The 21,330-nt window shown below is 41.0% G+C and overlaps 2 protein-coding genes across 4 annotated transcripts; one reads left to right on the top strand and one right to left on the bottom strand.

The window, feature by feature from the left end:
• Positions 1–547: 547 nt before the first annotated feature.
• nkiras2 (NFKB inhibitor interacting Ras-like 2) lies at positions 548–5,498 on the bottom strand. 3 transcript variants are annotated; one of them, XM_023809213.2, is made up of 4 exons: positions 5,216–5,498; positions 4,573–4,709; positions 3,919–4,160; positions 548–1,861 (listed from the first exon to the last, which is right to left on the bottom strand). In XM_023809213.2, exons 2-4 carry the CDS (start codon positions 4,664–4,666, stop codon positions 1,619–1,621), a joined length of 579 nt encoding a protein of 192 aa, XP_023664981.1. In that variant the 5' UTR covers positions 4,667–4,709; positions 5,216–5,498; the 3' UTR covers positions 548–1,618. The 3 variants fall into 3 exon arrangements, with proteins under 3 accessions (XP_023664981.1, XP_023664984.1, XP_072568466.1); XM_023809216.2 differs by having other exon boundaries at positions 5,172–5,218; XM_072712365.1 differs by lacking the exon at positions 5,216–5,498 and adding an exon at positions 5,001–5,163.
• Positions 5,499–5,531: 33 nt separating this feature from the next.
• On the top strand, positions 5,532–20,010 carry LOC111842527 (dnaJ homolog subfamily C member 7-like). The gene is made up of 14 exons (XM_023809212.2): positions 5,532–5,680; positions 7,760–7,848; positions 10,243–10,367; positions 10,659–10,772; positions 11,022–11,096; positions 11,249–11,367; positions 11,553–11,706; positions 11,883–12,047; positions 12,853–12,944; positions 13,983–14,056; positions 16,355–16,501; positions 16,728–16,880; positions 18,163–18,234; positions 18,331–20,010. Exons 1-14 carry the CDS (start codon positions 5,553–5,555, stop codon positions 18,366–18,368), a joined length of 1,545 nt encoding a protein of 514 aa, XP_023664980.1. The 5' UTR covers positions 5,532–5,552; the 3' UTR covers positions 18,369–20,010.
• Positions 20,011–21,330: the final 1,320 nt, after the last annotated feature.

The following is a 21,330-nucleotide window of genomic DNA, read 5'->3' as shown; positions in this document are numbered from 1 at the left end:
AGCACGATAATTGTCAAGCTCTTTCCATGTCTATTTGAATCTACATCTCATCTCACTGTCAGAGATAAGATGTTTCAGCATGATAACAGAATTATTGTGAAAGGAGAGGATTGAAGAGATGGAACAGAATTAGTATAGCGAGAGTGAACTTCTCCCCCAAGAGAAATAACAAGTAACAAGTATTTTTTTTCATAGAATGAACCTGAAAACATTAGACTCTGTGAAGCATTACTTCATGTAGCAAACTTCACTGCTTCATTGATTAATCGATAAGCAAGATGTAAAGGTAATGAAAGGGCATTCATTCTCACAGAACAAATAAGCACAAGGCCAGCTTTAGAAAACGGCATACAATCTTAGAGTATACCCCAACAACTGTTCATTGGGTGTTAAGATGTAAAATTTCATATATAAAATGTAATCGACTATATTAGCTGACAATCACAAAACCCTAAACTAGATTATGGTGGTATGTAAAATATGACATAGCTGCTATTAGATGATAGAAAAATAGTATTCATAATTAGAATTCATATTAACTAATGAGTTACAGCAGCTACGGTATCATTTTATTACTACCAGGAATCAAGATTTTTGAAATCAAATGAGTGCTACAAGAAATCTTTTTACAATCCTTTTTCTTCTGAAATTCAGTTTCCATACTGAATTTAAAATCACATATTATCAGTAAAATAGACATTTCAAACCTTCCACAGAAAAACAAATTGAAAATAACATCAATTTAGACTCATTATTACACCGATAAATAGAAACTCAACGTTTAGGAAATATTATCAACATTTACTTTCAGTAGTAAAAACTGTAATATAATACAAACAACTTCATAAAATGATGATATTTGACTTTAGCTATGAATTTTACTCAGAGTATTTCTTAAAAATAGGTCACAATACACATTACAAAACACCACCAGCAATAACCAGCGTAACAGATGTCCTTACATATTGTGCACAATCATCTTGAAAGAACTTCTTGTTCAAGACACACATCAATAAATTTCTGCAACAGTAACACATTTTCGTGCCTTATTTCCAAATTATGGAAATAACAGCTGATAGCAGTAGCTTAACGCAGATTGCTGCAGTCGCACTGAACATTTACCACCAAAAAAAAAAACCCATTAAGAAACATTAATGGTCCCATCATCTGGTAAAATCAGGCAGAGCGCTGATGAAGACACTTCAAAGTCACTCACTGAACTACACAAACAGACAAGCAACAAATTTACATTCTCCTGATTGCATTAGAGTACTTGCACACAAAGTACACAGAGATGATTATTAACAGTTCAGTAATCCCCGCATTTTAAAATAAAAGTGGAAATTAAATAGCACTGTGGAAAAGCACTGGGGCCACCATAAGGAAGCTAATATTGTTAACGAAGGACAATTTTATAGATGTCACGGTGGCGAGATCTAATATGAACCCTTGGTCAAATGCGTCATTAACTTGTTTATTTTAAAATGTAATTAGATGCAGTTCAAAAACAAACTGCACTAATCCCACAAAGTGAGGATTACCATGTTTCTCAGACCGTCCCCCACACGCACTGCACCTGCGAGTCAGGCAGTACTCGTGGGCTCAGTGCACTTGTCGCTCAGCTGTCCAGTGAGCCACTGCTCTTGTTCTTGTTGCGACTCAGCGGGAAGGTGGACTTGCTCTGCGGCTGGGTCATCTTGCTGGCCAGGTAGACAAAGGGCTCTATGAGAGTCCGCCGGTCGGCGACCGACACCTCCCACAGGCGCGCCTTCTCCGTCTTGGCCCAGTGCTGCGCCACCTCCGAGTCGACCTTCCTCTGGTGCTGCAGGTCCACCTTGTTCCCCAGCACTACAATTGTCACCTGTCAAAAAATGTATCGACTGTCAGTCCAACCATCAAAAAAAAAAAGTGCTCTAATAGAGAAAAAAATATGAGATACACTCTGCCGGAAGTTTATATTTTTACACTGATACTAGGGCAATCTCCCCCCCCCCCCCGAAGGTTGTTGCTCACCATGTGGCCAACAACCCGTATTTGAATTTTGTTTTCCATTTCCACTAGCCAACCAGTTACAATACTTGGGTTCGGCAAACCAAGCAGATGAAAATTTGCATTTTGCCATTGTGAGCGATGTAAATTGCAAGGTAGTGTACGTCAAGTTTTCTTGCTGGAGATTAATCAAGCAAGCACTCCACAGTCATACCCCCCCCCCCCCTCTTTGATTTGCGATGCTGCTCTTCAACTTTTACATTTGATGCAGTAATTAATACCTTTTTGCTTGCATCTCCATATTTCTGCATTGGAAAATTCGATTGATAACTGATATGCTTTTGCCTAATATCGTTGGTGCCGGCAGTGAAACCCGCCAGCACTAATAATGTTAAGGCTAGTGCTGTCAAAACTGGCCAAAAATGATGTCTGATTATTCCTTCTAAAAAAAAAACACATAGGTTCAAACTATTCAAATATCATTTTGTGCATTACAACAAGAGACATAACTACTTAAAAGTGATTAGTTGTCACTGTTGACACACCACAGCACACAGTGTACAACAACAAAATGTGTCCTCTGCATTTAACCCGTAGCAGGGGGCAGCTCATTCAGTGCCCAGGGAGCAGTGCATGGAGGCGGTACCTTACTCAGGGCACCTCAGTGGTACTTTGCTGGTCGGGGATTTTAACCAGCAATTCTTCCCTAACCAGTAGGCCTGCTTGTATGGGTACGTTTATTTCAACATAAACATGTCTTTTAAAACATTTACATATCTAACCATTGCACAATAAACCTGCAGTGCATGAAGCTTTTGCCTGTAGCCTATTCAATATTCTATATATATTCAGTCAGTACAGTAGCATACACTTTTGATATGTTTTTTGTTTAAATAAAATTAAAGCAAATGCATATGAATGAAATAAGCTTCTTTGTGCAAACCGCTGCAGAGAGCAAGCTTCTTGCGGGCGGAGTGAAATATGAGGCAATATGGCTGTTTCGGTGGAGTTTCAGACATCACACCATGCTCATCTGGGTGCATATTTTAGAGTTGTGCCCTCAGGTTGCTAGTGCTGGAATGGCAGGCTAACTGTAGCTTACAGAGCTTGTATATAACTTTATTTAAAGAGTCCACAATTTTGCCATCTACTGACCAAAATCTGAAATTTTTCCTAACAGGAATTTTTAATTTTTTTTATTTAGATTGCTCGAAGTGCAAAACTCTCTCTCTGGAGCCGAGTTGGGTTGTGAACTCTCTGCCATCATTACCACATGGTGTTTGGTGAACCATTCGCTTGCTTCAATCAATGAAAATGACATTGTGACTCCTGGCTGTCATGCGGTGCATTCAGTGCAGCGGCACAGGCCCACACGAGAACGTTTTTTTTTTTTTTTTACACAATTAGATTATATCATTAAATTTAGAATACTCATTGACAGCCATAGTTACATCATCTTTGATTCTGTGGAAAACCAAAGACTGATCTGCCTTCCATATTCAGTAATGAATTACAAACATTTTGCACGCTATATAAATAAAATAAAAGGCCGTTTTAAGCATGATCGATCCCCCCCAATAATTAACAAATAACTAAAAAAGAAAAATTGCTTTTTGTCCTTCATTGTTTTGAGGTGGTGGTGCAACTTTGTATAAAATTACATGTGAAGTTTAACCTACAAGCTTTTTGTGTCTCCCATGCTTATTTAGCACAAAAGACACAGTTCCTGTTGTGCTACTGTTATGTGACACACGAAAGTGGCCAGGAACTAAAAAAGTTCCTAGTCATTAAGGCCCCAGAACTCAGAACTAGGTGAATGAACTTCAGTGGGGAAAGTGCCTAGCGATGGGAAATAAATCTTAATAATCCCTGCCCTCGGCTCATTACATCAGTCAGCACTTTGTCGGTTTGTCAAGCTTCACCACGCACCTCCTTCTTGTCACGGTAGCGATCGATGTCTTTCTTCAGTGCCTCCACGCGCTTAAAGGACTCCTTACTATCAATGCTGTAGATGAGCACAAAGCCGTCGGCAAAGCTGTAGTAATGCCTGGGGAACTCCAGGCCGTCCTTCAGCCCTCGTGTGTCATAGAAGCGGACCTGCTCACGCACACCCCTGTCAGTCTCCACGGAGCCAATGTAGATGTCCTCGAGGGTCTCCATTGGCTCAGAGCCTGTGGAGAAGCAAACTGAGCTTACTATGCTTTTGTATAAAATCCAGAGTGAGGCATTTTGCCGAATGGGTGGACCATGTCCCATGTAAAACTTGTATTGAGATCTAGATGTATTATGAAAGCCATTTTTATGATTACCTTTCTTCAGTTTTATATATTCAAAAAGAATGGATATTACAGCACTGAAAAATATTTAATCCATCTATATATTCAATTTGCATCTTTAAAGCATCCCACAACACAGAGATACTGTTCAGATATAGCAACCAAGTGTGTTAAATAGCATGATACGTTTACGAATTCCCTATACTATTACTCAGAGTGCATTCGCAGTGATCATGTTTACACTGTAGGAACTTATAGATATTCATATTGTGTTATTATCAAGGGTATTAAAGGGTATAACACTTACCGATAACATGATTGGCATATAGAAGATGCTCCAGCACAGCAGTTTTACCAACGGCAGCTTGTCCGCAAACCACCACCTTACAACTTTTGCCCATTATGAAGTATTTTCAAGGTAGAGTCAAACTCCTTCAACTGAAACTGATTTGTACAATATCGATCAAGGTTTATACATCGTATTTTAAAATCAAATTAGAAATACAGTGATATAAGGACCAGCCACGGGACGAGCCATTTACTAACAGAAAGGCGTCCTTATAAAAGGATATGTCGATGTAGATGGTGGTTGACATACTTGCCCTATACTTAAGCATATTTATTAAATAACGGACATTGTATACAGCATAGCTGCAAGTTATTGCTTCAGAACGCCATTTTCCAATGTATCCAATTTCCATCTACTTCTTAAGGAAGACAGAGAAATAGACTTGCCTTTCAGTTCGCCGTACCAGTTTATATGTGTATATCGGCAGATTAGGCAGTAGCCTAGGGAAAATGGTTAACTTTTCCATATGGCACCATTAGTAAATCTTTCGCCGTTCTAGCAACAAGTCATGTTCAAAACATACCAGATAACTAAAGCATAAATGTAAAAGTGCTTACTTTTGAAACATATAAAGTACAACGACAACCAAGACTGCACTCACCTCTTGTCAACTTCCTGTTTACTTTGCTTCATGATCACCTGATGGGGGCTGGACACCTTGGGGTCGCTTGCATCTCAGCACGCCCCCTGCCGTTTGGAGGTCCTTACAGGCCCAAGTCGCAAATCAATCAATCTATCTATCTATCTATCATTTCTAATAAAAACTGACTGATGGAACATAGGCATACCTAACCGCGGTGAAATACGTCTGTTACATATACTAAACATACTGAACTGTCTGATCCATCGCCCTCCCAGCTGCGGGATCTCATTCAAAGTGCAGCAGCTCACCCTTTCCCAGGAATTACGTCACCCGATGACGTAAGCTTAAGCCTTCTATGGTATGCCTCAAAATCTCTATGGTGGCCGGAAATATCCGCCTTTCCCACGGTAAGATGGCGGCAGTTGACAGCGAAGTGCCAATGGAGCCGGAGACGCACATCATGATCGAGGAAGAGATCGAACGGTAAACAAAGGCCGTCCGTATATGTGTTTATAGGTTTACAGCCAGCTCTCTAAGTCGGTACGTAGAGAGTATAAGTGCTGGTGCAGTTTCTGGTTATTATCGCCCGATCGACGGTTTTTGCCGTGTTAGGGGGTTATGAGGCCCTGCTCTCTCTCTTCCTCTCACACGGGGCAAGTCTCGTTGTGATCCGTCCATCGCATTTTTAAAGGCTTCTGTCCTTTACATACTTCTATTATTCTGGCCATCAGTAAGCCGTAAACAACCTTTCGTGATGGCGTGTTAAAATTATACGGTCAACACTAATGGTACGACAGCTGCGTTGATGTCCTGTAATGTTTGGGGAAAACTGAGACATGTATAAGATTTAGTACTATTTATTTTAGGACAACATTAAAGATTACGGACCAACAACAAGATACGTCGCTGTGGTTTATTTGAGCAGCTAATATTTATGGATGTTGGCAAAATGACCGTGGTGTTCATGGTTTTATATTTTTGTAAAGACAACTTTAGCGTCCTAAGAGATACTTATCTATATTTTATTTTTCCAGGCATTAGTTACATAGTATAACGTTAATCCAACTTGCTAGATACGACAGTTGTTGTTTTAGATTAACAAAGGTAAGCATACCCCTCTACAGAAGTAAAGCATATTGTTATTTTATCTATGGCACAATATATTAAAATACATCCGTGCTGGTGGAATGTATTGTCTTATTAACTGGCATGCAGATTTAATTTAATCAGCATTGTAGACATGTAAATTCCCTACATCTTGCGTATAAAAGAAACCTAGATTATGATTTAACCCGGCGTGAGCTATTAGGTTATGACTTGTGCATATACACATCGTCACTCGCTTCACATATTTTCCCAGTGACACTCAGGTGCAGACCGGTTCCATGTAATCTCGAGAGAATGGTTGTGTGTGTGTGTGTGTGTGTGTGTGTGTGTGTGTGTGTGTGTGTGTGTGTGGTGGGGGTTAACTTTTAGCCGTAACCAAAGACACACCTATAGATAATTCATTTAAACGGAATAGCCCCATAAGTGTTATAAGTTATGAAAAGCAACTGAAATGTTTGGGAGGATCACAGGCAATTCTTTATCACTGAACCAGGAATTGGTACTAATATCATAGCCATCTCCCAGCGGAGTCACAGGGCACTGACTGTCCTATATAATCCCATATAATACATGTACTGAAAGAAAAATTGGCCGTGACTTAAGGTAGCTTGATTCCCTCTATATGTGTATTGAGGCACGTGTGTCTTTCTTGGGTTGGCATTACATTTGGAGATAGAGGTTAGTCTTCAGTAATTAATTTTCCTCTCTAGGTCATCTGTGTGAAGACTATTTAAAACCCAGTAGGAAGTCGGCACCTAGCCTAGATTTTTGGTCGTAATGAAGAAGAAAAAAACCAAGGCCATTTTTTGGCCTTGTTTCTTTTTGGAGCAATTTCTGTGAAGTAACTTGAAATTATAATGTGTATGTCAGGTGTGTGAATCCTTAAATCAAAGCTTATAGACCTTCACCTTTGGATAGTTTTTGCTGCCCTGTCGTCATGGTTTCTGCTCCTGAATGCAGTTACATGCCATTTTGACAGGATGGCACCTCTATGTAGTTTCTCTTATTGCTATAGGGCAGTGTTTCCCAATCTGGTCCTCTGAGATCCCCGACGGTCTACATTTTTGCTCCCTCCCAGACAGTCCATGTTTTTGCTTCCTTCCAGCTCCCAAAGCCCAACAGACATAGTCCATTCATCTCTAGTGTGAACATGCAAAGCACAAGGCAGGGTGTCCCCCCCCAATTCATGTTTGTTACATAAACCAGTGTGATGGCAGATTGCTTGCCTGAACCTACCTTTTCTATTTCAGTTTCCGGTGTTCAGTTGCATAACTCATGTTGTCATATGTTTTTAATGTTTCCTTTTTAATTTGTATTTCTTTCATAAGTATTGTTGCTCTGCAACATCCGTGTGGAACGACACCAGAATGCTGGGTGTCCTGTTGAATATAAACATGCTCCTACCTAATGAGTAACTGTTCTTCTTTGGTCTCTGTGTTTTCTCCATCTCTGTAGGGAAGCAGAAGGTTTCAAAGAACAAGGGAATGCCTTTTATATCAAGAAGGATTACTCTGAAGCATTTAACTACTACACCAAGGCCATAGGTGAGGATGTCACAGCTGTATTCCAGTACCTTTCTCCACTGACTGCAGTGAAGCTGACATGCAGTGAACCAGTTTATCTGAAGATTTAGCCACTTTCTTTCCAAAACATCAACATTGAGATGTGTCTGACTAGTAAAGCTTTTAAGTTTTATTAAATTGCTACAAGGGAAGGAAGGAACTAGTTCCATTTTGCAAAAATAATATGGACAAAGAATCTCTCTCATTCCGAATATTAGGCTGAAGCTCTTCCCTTAATCTGCATTCAGCATTTTACTCCATCATTGAATATTCACTGTTTTCTCTCTTTTTTTTTTTAATTTATTTTATTTATTTATTTTTATTATTTTTTTTCCTTTTCCACATCCAGGCAATATTCTTTTTTTTTGGAAACTCAGTGAGTCAGTCATGTTTAATGGGTAACAGTGGATCCATTAATAAAATCTGGGAGGAAGGAATTACTTCTGATTATGCAAGTAAAATAATGATTTTTTGGGGGGGTGGGGGGCACATCATAGCTTTTATCTAGTTGTTTCTTCACTGGTTGTGTTCGGGCAGGAAGGAACCGATGGGGCAGGTTGTTTGGTCATGTGACCATTCCAGAGCGGTTTTTCAGTTTGGTCAGGCACATGGAAGTGTGCTGCGGACTGTGATATCAGTCACTTTGCCGCTGCTGTTGGATTTTAGCTGGAGGGGCCTAAAGTTGTCATTGTCAAATGGACATTAAACTGCAAGCATACCAATTAAAAACATCACATATGAACGTGGGGAGGTAATATAAGGGATATAGCCTGCATGTTTTAATGAAACAAATAGCTTGGGGCTTTCTCTCTACCCCTGGGATGCTTTCATGACAATGACTTTATAGGCACGTTAGTATTAAATGCTATTGCTTTTGACCTTTGATACGTTTGAAATGGGGCAGGAAATGATTCTGTTCGTACCAGATATTAAACAGATATCTGCTAACTCCCTAGTACAAATTCCAGGTCATTTTCTATTGATCCCCATGTGTGAATGGAGCAGACGGAATTCACCTTGTGTTAACTTGCGTGTTGTTGATGTTTCTATCATGCGACTGGCACAAAAACAGAAGCATACAAATATGAGGGCGAAAAGGTAGGATCATTTACACAAAGAGGACCCCAACGTATATGGAGAGGTGGCGTGAATCGGGTGCTTCTGCCAGTAGTACTGTAAACAAAACACCGCGATTTCCGCGGCATGGTTTTTGCCTCACGCCCCGGTTCCTGCATGCTCTAGCCAAGCGCGATCCCTCCTCTATACCAACCGGAGTATTTCCAGTAGGTGTGAACGTGTCTGACACGGACAACCTCCGCTTGTGTGCCACATGTGAGTCTGTGAGAATGACCCATATTTACTGATCTCCGGGTTTTTTGAGTTGTTACATAGATACTTGCATAGATCTGTCTTGCGACCCTGACCGGGATAAGCCGTTACAAGATGAATGGATGTGAATAAATGATTAAAATCTGAATAAAATTAAATCCCCATTAGAGTCAAATCTTTAACTTTGTATAAATGGGTGTATTCTGTTAATTTTAAGAAGTCACAGTTAATTTTTAACTTCCCTAATTATGCAATAAAATGCCCAGGTGTATGCAGAATGGAACTTGAGTGCAACATAATTTGGTTGTACAGTGGGATCCCAGTATCGGGGAAAGAATAGGAAAATTCCAGAAATAAATTCCTCGTAAGTTTTGAACCGCTTTCCAAGTGAGTACAGGCCGTGACATGGTGAGATCCGCCAGCCCAGTGACTCTCTTCCTTTTGTTCCCCTACCCACACTTCCCAGCAGGACTCTTATCCAGTCTGTCTCTCGCTTTCTCGCTGATTTCGTTCGCTGTCATGTTATCACAGTGTCTGTGTTATAAAACCTATAAACAGCATGATTTTCATTGCTCTCTCATCCTTTGATGCACATTTTTTCATTGCTGTATTGTCTGTTGTGAATTAGGCTAAAATGTCAGAACCCCTTTTCATTCCAGAGGCAGTACTGTCCAGTACTATATAATAATGTATGTTGTACTTTATTATTACTGTATTTAAGGTTGGTAATCTGATACTATGAATAATTTATTAATAAAACTTTGCCATATGTATGTACACGGAAATCAGGTTATATGTGGGGTCCACTGATGGTTCTCTTTCATCTCCGCTATCCATGGTAGGTCTTGGAACATGTCACCCATGGATACGGGGGGACTGCTGTATCCCAATTTAGTTTTCACGTATGATTTTGATCACAACACAGTTCCTCAGGTTCGAGTGTCTTTTAAAATGTAGTTCTAGACGGCAGTCCTGTTTTAGTTGGCAAAACTGTTCTGATATTTTTAGATCGTCCAATAACTTCTGTATGTGTCTCTGCCCTTCCAGACGCCTGCCCTAAGAATGCCAGTTACTATGGGAATAGAGCAGCCACCCTAATGATGCTGAGCCGGTACCGGGAGGCGCTGGAGGACTCCCAGCAGGCTGTGCGGCTGGACGACTGTTTCATGAAGGTCCGGGCAGGGCTGTGGTGGGACATTTGGGTCAATTAAGGGGAGCAAGTGCTGGAACCAGTAGGGGTAGCGTGTCAACTGGGCATTACTTGGCAAAGAGTATAAATGCATCATTCAGAGTGTATGCATCAGGGTCATATATTCAAAGTTTAGTTTGAAGTTTAGTTTCTAGTTTATTTTACAGTTTAATCTTTCTTGACTAATTGACTGGCTATAGTTAACATTGTAGTCTCCTTGTTGTTTATTGAATTATGTTCAGTGCTCATGAACAACACTTTCATTCGATGGCAGGGCCATCTGCGAGAGGGTAAGTGCCACCTCTCCCTGGGTAATGCCGTGGCTGCCAGGCGATGCTTCCAGAAAGTTCTGGAACTGGAGCCTGACAACAGGCAAGCACAGCAGGAGGTGGGTCACGCTAACTGACCGGTCTAGATGTGTTGGCTAGAAGCCCTTTGTTCATTTACGCCTTCAGCTATCGTGGCCGATGTGGAGATGGCCTTGATGTCAGATTTGTAGAGAGAATGGTTGTTTGTTATTTTAAACATTGGCAAAAGAAAACGTAATATTTTGGAGGTTAGTGTTGTTTGTGGTGGTTGTCCTTGTTTTGAGCCTGCTTATATTAAACTTCTCTAACGCTGTTGTTTTATGTCGTAGCATAAGAACGCAAACACCGTGCTGGAGTATGAGAAAATGGCAGAGTGTGATTTTGAAAAGCGGGATTTCAGGAAGGTTTGTTTCTCCTTCTTGCAGTTCTCAGAAGAACTGTTCAGCTCAATTAATGTGTTGTGAAGGTAACTGGTAGAATGTAAGCATTAAAATTCTGAACCAGTCTGGTCATCGTCCTCGTGGTTGCGCCCCCCCCCCCCCATGACCTTCTGCAGGTGGTCTACTGCATGGACCGTGCCTTGGAGTTTGCCTCTGCCTGTCAGCGCTTCAAGATCATGAAGGCTGAGTGTCTGGCCCTGCTGGGCCGCTACCCAGAAGCTCAGTCCGTTGCCAGGTATGCAGTTATCAGCACAAGAATGTTGCACAGAAATCATATTTTTGCGCTGTGGGGAAAAACACGATATTGATCGTTAGTAAATATTGCCTTGGTAAGAGATGAAAATTGTCCGGATGAATCCGCTATCGTAAATCGTCGCTCCAGGGTTCCCAGCATCCTCTTGACTCTTTGTGGTTCCACAGTGACATCCTGCGCATCGACTCCACGAACGGCGACGCGCTGTACGTGCGCGGCCTGTGCCTGTACTACGAGGACTGCATCGATAAGGCCGTGCAGTTCTTCATGCAAGCCCTGCGCATGGCGCCTGATCACCTGAAGGCTCGTCTTGCCTGCCGGGTGAGCCGGACAGTCTCTGATCTGATCTCCAGCTTCTGGGCCTTTTTGCTTCAGTTTATGCATGTTCCGCTTCCCTTTTAAATGACCTTTTACACCATGGAGATTTGGTCACTGTGTTAATTTAGCCTGTACATATTATTGTATTTGTGCTTTGTTTTCTCGTTTGGTCTGTTCAGAATGCTAAAGCCCTGAAGGCCAAGAAGGAGGAGGGCAACACGGCCTTTAAGGACGGGAACTACGAGGCTGCCTATGATCTGTACTCTGAGGCCTTGATGATAGACCCCAACAACATCAAGACCAACGCCAAGCTCTACTGCAACAGAGCCACTGTGGGCTCCAAGGTGAGAGCCCGGTGTCTTCCACGTCTTTACTTCTGACACCCTGTTCACGGTAGGTTCCAGTTACCACAGGTCATTAATGGTAAATTTATATAGCGCTTTTCTACACACCACCAATCAACTGTCTTGGATCACTACTGTCAAGTGGTTCTAAAACCTAAAAATTTCCAATCCTATCCTGGTTATTAGACAAAACAAGATCGAGAATGGTTTCTCCCCTTATAGGGGTTTTAACAAACTAAGTAAAAAAGCAATCCTGTACCGATTCCACTATCTCAAGTTCATTTACAGAAGAGCCACTATATTCCAGGTAACTATCAGCATTTTTATTGCTCATAATCCTGATGTTGTTGTATGACATTCTGCTTTCCTCTGCAGCTACATTAGGTGCTCTATAACAAACAGTTAGGCCATATGAGGTTTTATCATCTAGTTTTACCCATATAGCTTCTGTACTTTCATTTTTTTATCAGTGTGTTCCCTCTCTTGTACATATAGTGCAACACCACCTCCCTTCTTGCCTACCCGTTATCTACGGAACAGCCGTCCATATTATATCCTCCTCCGTCATTGTCACTCAACCATCATTGCCGCATGTACACCACTCTTTCAGTGCAGCAATCCCAGCAGCCTCTGCCTCGGCAATCCCAGCAGCCTTTGTGTTTGGAAGCTGTCCTGCAGCCCTGGACCATTCGGGGCCTCAGACCCTGGCTGGCTGCTCTCCATCACTAGTCCTTGGTTAGATGCTCTTTAGGGATACCCCTTGTAACCCATTCTCACCTATGGCTTTCCTCCGTTCTTTCCACAGCTGAAAAAAATCGAGCAAGCTATGGAAGACTGCACGAGAGCCATCAAGCTGGATGAGACCTACATCAAGGCTTACCTGCGCAGGGCACAATGGTTGGAAGCTTGAATTTTGGATTCTGGTCGTGTTTGTATGTCCAAGGGTGATATCTCTACAAGTTGTGGGCCCTGTGACATATTGTGGGAAGTCTTTACTCTCTTATCCCTCTGGGGTCAACGGCATCATCGCTATTCACATTCTAAATAGCCGCATTAGCGCGTATTCAAATCGTATTCGCAGGGTAATTTGATGAACAACGCAACAGTGAAACGCGATCCAGATACATCCCCTTCAGCGCCATAAAAGGGGGGGGGGGTGTGGCCAGGTGTGAATAACTCATGCATGCACATAAGAACTCCTACATATTCAATAAAAGGAGCCAGAAATAGTTACATGAGTTAGGTTTTTCTTATTTATTTATACAACTGAATGTTGCAACTATACCATTTAGTCATCTTCATGTAGCCAAGACTTTGGTGATCAGATATCTGGGATCAAAACTTCCATCATTGCTTACTATGTACTTTTATAATGTTTCTGCAAGTGTTCCAAACTGCATTTTGCAATGTCTTTACTTTGACGTCAAATTACAAATTTCACATAAATCTGACATATTTACAAAGTACACTGAGATTAAGATGAGTTTAATGCCAAAACAAATATATAAGAATTAATTTATTTGCCATGAATTAAGTTTTTGATATTGAATGAAATGTGTGACCATGCCCCAGTCTGTGAAAGTGTGTTCCCTACCCCTAGACCCCAGAGGGTTAAAGAGCACCTTTGACTACTGAAAATTATGGTGTAAATCTAATGGGATAAAACAGAGGTGGACATTTCAGGTACAGAAAGTAAAAATCCAGACCAAGATTTCATTTCAACCAACCAATTGAGCATAAAGTGTCAGTCACAGAGTACTTAACTGGTTGGTTGAAACAGAATCTTGCTCTGGATTTTTACTTTCTGCACCTGAAATGTCCACCTTTTGAGATTAAAGGAATGTTTTAGATAAAAACATATTTCCTTATTTCACTCTGAAGTGGTTCTTTAAGCTGGAGCCCAGGTACCTGACAGTGAGCTCTCTTCATGTTTAGTTACATGGACACAGAAATGTACGAGGAAGCTGTTCGTGACTATGAGAAGGTCTACCAGACGGAGAAAACGAAGGGTAAGGCATGTCTACGATCTCCCTCAGGCAGCCATTGTTTTATATTTTGTTTAACGCCCCCCTACCCCACTCTCACAAAACAGCATGGAAGTGCTCTGACACAGCTGTGCGTGTGTGTGCGCGTGTGTGTGTGTGTGTGTGCGTGTGCGTGTGCGAGTGCGAGTGCGTGTGCGAGTGCGTGTGCGAGTGCGTGTGTGTGTGTGTTGTGTGTGTAGGGGCTCAGCAATGAAACTGAAACTCAGGCCAATAATGTTTGAGGTTTCACACCTATATTTGGGCGTCCTGGTCCACATTGCATCAGCAAGAGCAGAGTGTGCAACAGCACAGCTGTACAAAAAAGATACAATCGGCACGACATAATGGGAGATATCAGAGTTGAAAAGAGGATAATTGCTCACCTCGTTAGCACATCCTATGACTAGGACAGCAAGTCTTTGTGGTATTTTGAGTGCCATGGTATCCTGGGTAATGTTGGCAAACCACCATAAAGGACGGACCACATCCAACAGGAGTAACTGTGGACAGAAGAGAGAGCTGTCTGAATGGATGTCTGGGTACTAACCTGGATTGTATCCAAAAAACTTCTCACCTCACTGCAGTATTAAATGCACCTCGACTCTTCTGTTTCCACCAAAACGGGTCATTGGAAGCTCCACAGGGTCAGTATTCATGGTCAGACTGCTATAGCCAAACCTTTGGTCATTTGTGCCGATGTCAAACATCAGCTTCAATGGTGCCAGCAGCATAACTCTTGGGCTGTGGACAATGTGAAACATGTTCTCTGAGTCCACCTTGACATCCTGAACAGTTATGATGTGGAGAAGCTCCAAAGAGTGCTGGGGGGTTCAAACATTGTACCCTGAGAGTGGTGCCATGTATCAGGGTGATACAGCACCATTACACACAGCAAGACTGGTGACAGTGATTTGATGGACATGAAAGTGAAGTTGAACATCTCCCATGACCTGCTGTCACCACACATAAATATTATCGAGCCTCTTTGCGGTGTTTTGGAGGAGCGGGTCATGAAACGTTTTCCTCCACCAGCGTCACATAGTGACTTGGCCACTGTTCTGCTAGAGGAATGGCTCAGAATCCCCCTGGCCACTGTGCAGGACTTATACCTGTCATTCCCAGGACTAATCGATGCTGTATTGGCCACAAAAGGAGGCCGTACACCATACTAATAAATTACTGTGGTCTAAAACCAGGTGTTTCAGTTTCATTGTCCCACCCCTGTATATATTACATTTTGGGTACCAAATGTCTGCTCAGAGTCATAAAAACCAGTTGTTTTTGTGGTGGTTGAGGACATTTTTCTGGTACCCACAAGGGGAAACTTAATTTTCTAAAAATATGTGAATGCAATCAAAAACCACTTGTATTTTGTTTGGTTACTTATGGTTAAGGTTGTCATTCTTGGGATTAGGGCTATGTCCATAGGAATGAATGGAGAGTTCTTACAAAGATTGTGTGTGTGTGTGTGTGTGTGTGTGTGAGTGTGTGTGTGTGTGTGTGTGTACACGCATACATTCATGCATCGGGCAGACAGTGGGTTGGTAGTACATGCAACTTCTTCAGGAAATAATTAATAAATAAAATAACCAACCCAGTTCCACACTTCTAGCTTTTTAACTGCCCAACAGCAACTTGACTGACAGAGTAGGAGGAGTTTACTGTGATTGGCTTTTCTCCTGTGACAAACATAGTATGGCCCTGTCGTATTTTACAAAAGAAAATTTGTCCGCTGACTTCAAAGCTATGCTTCAAAGTAATGAGTAACAAGAACCTTTATATTAATATAGCAGAGTCAAAAGTACAACATTTGTTTTGGAAATGTAGTGGAGTGATGGTCAATCTCCAAAAAAAACTGATACTCAAGAAATATATTTGAAAAATGTACTTCGTTACTGTCCCTCGCTGACAGTGAGCAAAGAGGTTAATAGTCCACAAATTTACAGTTTTTCTCTGCTCACATTTATCATTCTCGAGGCATGTGGAAATGTTGACCACAGACCTCGCTCACACATACCTCGGGCTTTCAGTTAGAAACTGGCTATCAGGCAGATTCAGGAAAATCACTTTTAAACAGTGCTGCTGTGTTTGTCTTCCAGTTCTCTGCTGTATGTGTCCCACTATTCTCCCGGTGCTTTTAGAAGCTTTGCAGTCAGACTAGCATAGTGTAGCATAGCATAGTGAATGACTCCTTGGTGATCATGAGAGTCCAGGAGCCTTTTCTCTGAAAGACCCATGTTTCTAATTCTGCGATGCCCCCCCCCCCCCCCAATCCTTTCCCAGAACACAAACAGCTCCTAAAAAATGCCCAGTTGGAACTGAAGAAGAGCAAGAGGAAAGATTACTACAAGGTGCTCGGGGTGGGCAAAAACGCCACGGAGGACGAGATCAAGAAGGCGTACCGCAAGCGGGCTCTCATGCACCATCCGGGTACGCTGAAAGCCGACACAGGAGTTCACAATGATTCTAATCTGTTAGAAGGCTGCTTGAAGAACCCTTCACCCAGTTATGGTGGAGTGGTAGAATGGCAAAGTTATTTTCTGTTCTTTGCATCAGTAACTTTTGCTGTCTTATACACTTGTGCTGGAAATCATCTCATGAAGATAAGATTAAACCAGGGATATTGATTCTTTGTTCCTCTCTTTGTCTTGGTCAGATCGCCACAGTGCCGCCACTCCTGAGGTTCAGAAAGAGGAGGAGAAGAAGTTCAAGGAAGTGGGAGAGGCCTTCACTGTGCTCTCAGACCCCAAGAAAAAGTCCCGGTATGACAGCGGTCATGACCTGGAAGATGATGGAATAAACATGGGAGGTAAGAATCTGTACCTGCTGTGCCCTGCTCCCATCTCCTGTGCTCTGCGCACGATGGGGTGTTTGCTTGGAGGTCTAAATACTCTTTATTTAAAAAAAAAAAAAAAAGTGTGTTTAAGAAATTTGATTGTATCATGCTGAAGTTTTCTCCAACTTGCTGTTTGAGTTCCTATACTTCAGTGGTTCCCAAACTTTCTCTGCAGGGCCCCCCTTTTCTAGATAGAAACATTATTGACCCCCCCCCCCCCCCCCCCATTCAAACTACATAGGTTCAGATTCAAACTTTCCGATGCGTTATCTGCTATTTCTCCCAAATATCACCTAAAGCATTGAGAACTGGTAAAATAAAGTTTAAATAAATTACATAAATGCTGTAATAGTACACGTAAGTTAGTGGTTTATTTATTGTTAGTTACTGTAATGTTGCGCTGCTTTATTTGTTTAATCGTCCAGTCTGTGAAGAGATTATTTTAGGGTGGCACATGCCCCTGAGGCTATCCCATTGGGGCGCCCCTCCGCAATACCTCTGCGCCCCCCAGTTTGGGAACCACTGCTATACTGCAATAAAAATGTCATGTATACAGGCGCTTTCCCGCCGCACCAAGTATGGTACTTTCGTTTTCCCATTGACTTCCAGTCGAGTACCAGTACTGAAAGTACCAAACCAGCTGGGGTACTTCTTTGGTACTTGCGTAGTTTGGGGTGGGACTTGAAATGCTTTATTTGCTGTTCGGTTATGCAAATAGCCTGCCGCTGAAACGCAATACAAACGCTGCCTTGAAAACAGTTGCAAACTCATAAATTAATGATAAATGAAGTAAAAAAAAATTGGGCCGTAAGAATGTTTGCAACAAAGAGAAATTAAAAAGTACTTTGTTGAATATACTAACAGCACACTGTCCGGGCAATGTGATTTTGTTATAAATATAGTGATGTGATTTTGTTGTAATAAATATCGGGGTATTTATAAAACAAAAAAGGTTCATAAATTTCTCACAAACCTGTCTTCGAGTGATTTAAACGGCAAGGATGGAAATGATTACGATTGTATCGGAGAACGTATGCAGCGCTCCTGCAAAATCAGCAGCGGTAAACTTGGCTTGATTGGTAGCACCGCAAACAGCAGGATTTGAAAATCTGCTTGTCAGTTTTTATTTTATGTATTTTATTAGTCTACTTACCAGTGATTATTTCTGCTGCAAGGAATTCCCCTTCAATTAGCTTTTTAAAAAAAAATAAAAAATCGGACAGACGACTAGAAAATCTGCTTCGTTCTCTTTCAGATTTCGATGCCAACAACATCTTCAAGGCTTTCTTTGGAGGCCCTGGAGGATTTAGTTTTGAAAGCAATTCATGTATGTATATCCACGTTTTTGTCTGACATTTATTCTTACTTTCAGTGTTACGCTGATGTATAATACTAATGAATCTTGTCCTTTTTGTACCCCCAGCATCTGGACCAGGAAATTTCTTTTTCCAGTTTGGATAAATTGGGAAATGCCTATGTGCTCACAGTAGCCCTATTATGGACATCATTCAGACCACGCCCCCTGCCCCTCTATTTTATAACAGTCCTAATAAATCAGTTGTGAAAATGAAAAAAAAAGTTTGTGTGAAAAAGGGCATGAAAATGCTTAATTTTTTTATTTTCTCAAGACTGTTGTAATTTGGCTACAAAGATAGCATGATTTCGAATCTTTAAAATTGAGCCTGATATTCAACACAAGAACTAACATCTGTAGTTTTTAAATTATTGTTATTACTACTATTTATTTTTTGGGGTAAGTCATTCATCAGTTATGGAGACAAGTATGCGTCAAAACGGTGACTAAGGTCTATGGACATGTGTTTTTCAGGCTGTTCAGTGTAAACTGCAAGATAACCTTCTGCATTTTCTGGCTGACTTATAAGAGCAGAACAGCCTAGAATCATTATCATTTCATTGGTGCTCAGAAAGATTCTTGCCTAAACAGGTAATATGCAGAGGTAGACATACAGAAAACTTGAATCCTATTTACGACCTTGTGTGTTCAGTGATATTGTAGAAGCACGTCAGCAAGCCTTCGGGGAAGACCGTAGTGACTGGTGTGACGTCATTGGGTTTATAAAGAATAAGTACCAAAAAAAGCAGGAAGTCTTAACCTCATGGCTTTATTAATGTAACTCTCATGTTTAGAAACATGTCTTTTCTGTACATAAACCAGGTAAAGGATACAGTCATGAAGGTACAGCACACATGCGTCTTACGGAGGACATGGCCACTCTTCCCAGTCCTGTTCTTACCTCAGTACTTTATTTCTCTGCAGGTTTATATATCTTATCACTTTTGTGTTATTCATCTCTTGCATTTACTGGAATGTAAGCCGTTGATTTGTATGTATAGTCTGTGGTTATTCATTTTTTAGTTTAGATTTGTATATATAAAATTATATTTTTTGTAAATTCAAACACAAATCTCCACAGGTCTTAAGTGTGGGTGCTTTTCTCGTCCCTGCCGTTTTTAATATTGCAGTGTTTTTCTGGAATGTGAACTGAACTTTTAAATGCCTGCACTGCTTATCCCATTTGTTTATTTTATGCGTTCCATCTTATGAATGGTCTGGGTCTCATTGTAGACTTAAGTCCTGATAGATCGTTGCCTCCATTTTTGTTTCTCAGACACAAGGATCAGTTTGTGGAAGCTAAAACTTTCTCACACTTGTGTGGCTGAAGAATGAATGTTCTTCACTCACTCCAGATCTACGTAACCATTGATGCGTCATGCATGCTTTTGTCAGTTGTACGCTGCGGTGTTTTGTAAAGGGCACCACAGCTGTGACTTACTGTAACTTATCCGCCATATCAGTGAGCTGTTGTTTTTTTTTTTTTTTAGGATTTTTGTGACATTAACCTGTCTGCGTCAGTCACACGTAAATGTTGGGGGGGGGGGGGGGGGGAAGCTACACCTCTGAACCCTGTGTAATTTCTCTATATCCGCAGTCTGAATGTGGAGAAAATGTCGCATTGTTATTCACTGATGTACTTATGACCCATCTTTATAATTAAATATACCGCCATAGTCATTTAAAGGAGCTCCTAAGACAACCTTTTTGTTTGGGTAATAGAAAATAAAAATTCATCACTTGATTCAAGTTCCTTTTTCCCCAGTTTTCTTTTGTTTACCCATTTAATGGGATAAAATGGGTAACATCCTTAAATCGTGTGAGTTAACCATTGACTAAACATATGTTTTTATAAGTGTAACGCGATTAATATCGAAATTGGACGTTATGACGTTATAACGTAATAAGTATAAATTATTTAAAATAGCATTTTATTTCTACTAAATGGGAGAATAACCGCTTGTTCTGGTATGGGCCGCACGAAGTATGGAAGAATACTTTCATAATTAATTTACATAATGTATAAATGACAAAACTGTAAATTAAACTTCCATTTTCAGTTACTTTTTAAGGTGAAAACTACTTTTTAATAACATTGTTGGCAACAACTAAATAAAATACTGTGATTAAGTATACAGCTAACCTATCTACCGTCTTGTATACAATACTTAAATTTGACAAGGTTCGGTCTTTCTATAGCAGTATAAAATCTATGAAAGAGATCAAGCAGCATGACCATGGCATGTAAACCCAGGGCTATAAAGCGTACATTTTTAATTATGATTATATAAATTAGTTCATGTAACCCATACCTGTCAAGTTTTGGATTTGAAAATAAGGGAAATTAACAGGTGTTATGCCGAAAAAGGCATCCCTGCCGTAGAATGCATGCCTGTCTCTAAATGATTGGTCGCTGATCTGAAACGAGTTGAGCTCGAGTAAGGCTACCGTAGTGCTAATCAATAGCCCCAAAACAACAGTAAAACTCTAACCTTAACCCCCAAAAAACCTCTAAAACCCTAACCCCCAAAACACCACTAAAACCCTAACCCTAACCCCTAAAAAAGCCCTGATCCCCAAAAAACCCTTAAAAGCTCAACTCGTCAGAACACCGGCATGCATTGTAAGGCAGGGATGCGTTTTTCGGCGTAACACCTGCATCCACCGCGAGCCATCCCACCACCCCAACCAAGCTCCAGTATCCCTTACATTTTAAGACAGGTGTACAAGAAATCTAAAATAACCACTTGTCATTTACATTTTATTTTCATTACAAAACTCATGTGGCTCTCTGGCATTCACTAATGACTTATTATACAGATTTGTTGCAGACTATGTATCCTTGTTGAAGTCGTCATAGAAGGTGAAAGTAACGTTGTTTTTGGCACACAGCATTACCATTTTAACCTCCGCATTTATGACCTGGTTAATGTTGTAAATGACCTGCAGAATACTGCAGGTGGCGGTTCTCGCGAGGCTACTGACAGTTCAGTTTGGAGAGGCAGAGGAATTTTTTTTAATGATATAATACGGGAGATTTACCGGAAAATACTAATACGAGAGAACGGC

Source organism: Paramormyrops kingsleyae, chromosome 5 (genome assembly GCF_048594095.1).
Source record: "Paramormyrops kingsleyae isolate MSU_618 chromosome 5, PKINGS_0.4, whole genome shotgun sequence".
Lineage (NCBI taxonomy): Eukaryota > Metazoa > Chordata > Actinopteri > Osteoglossiformes > Mormyridae > Paramormyrops > Paramormyrops kingsleyae.
Note: the sequence above shows the minus strand (reverse complement) of the source record. Positions and strands in the feature narration are given on the sequence as shown.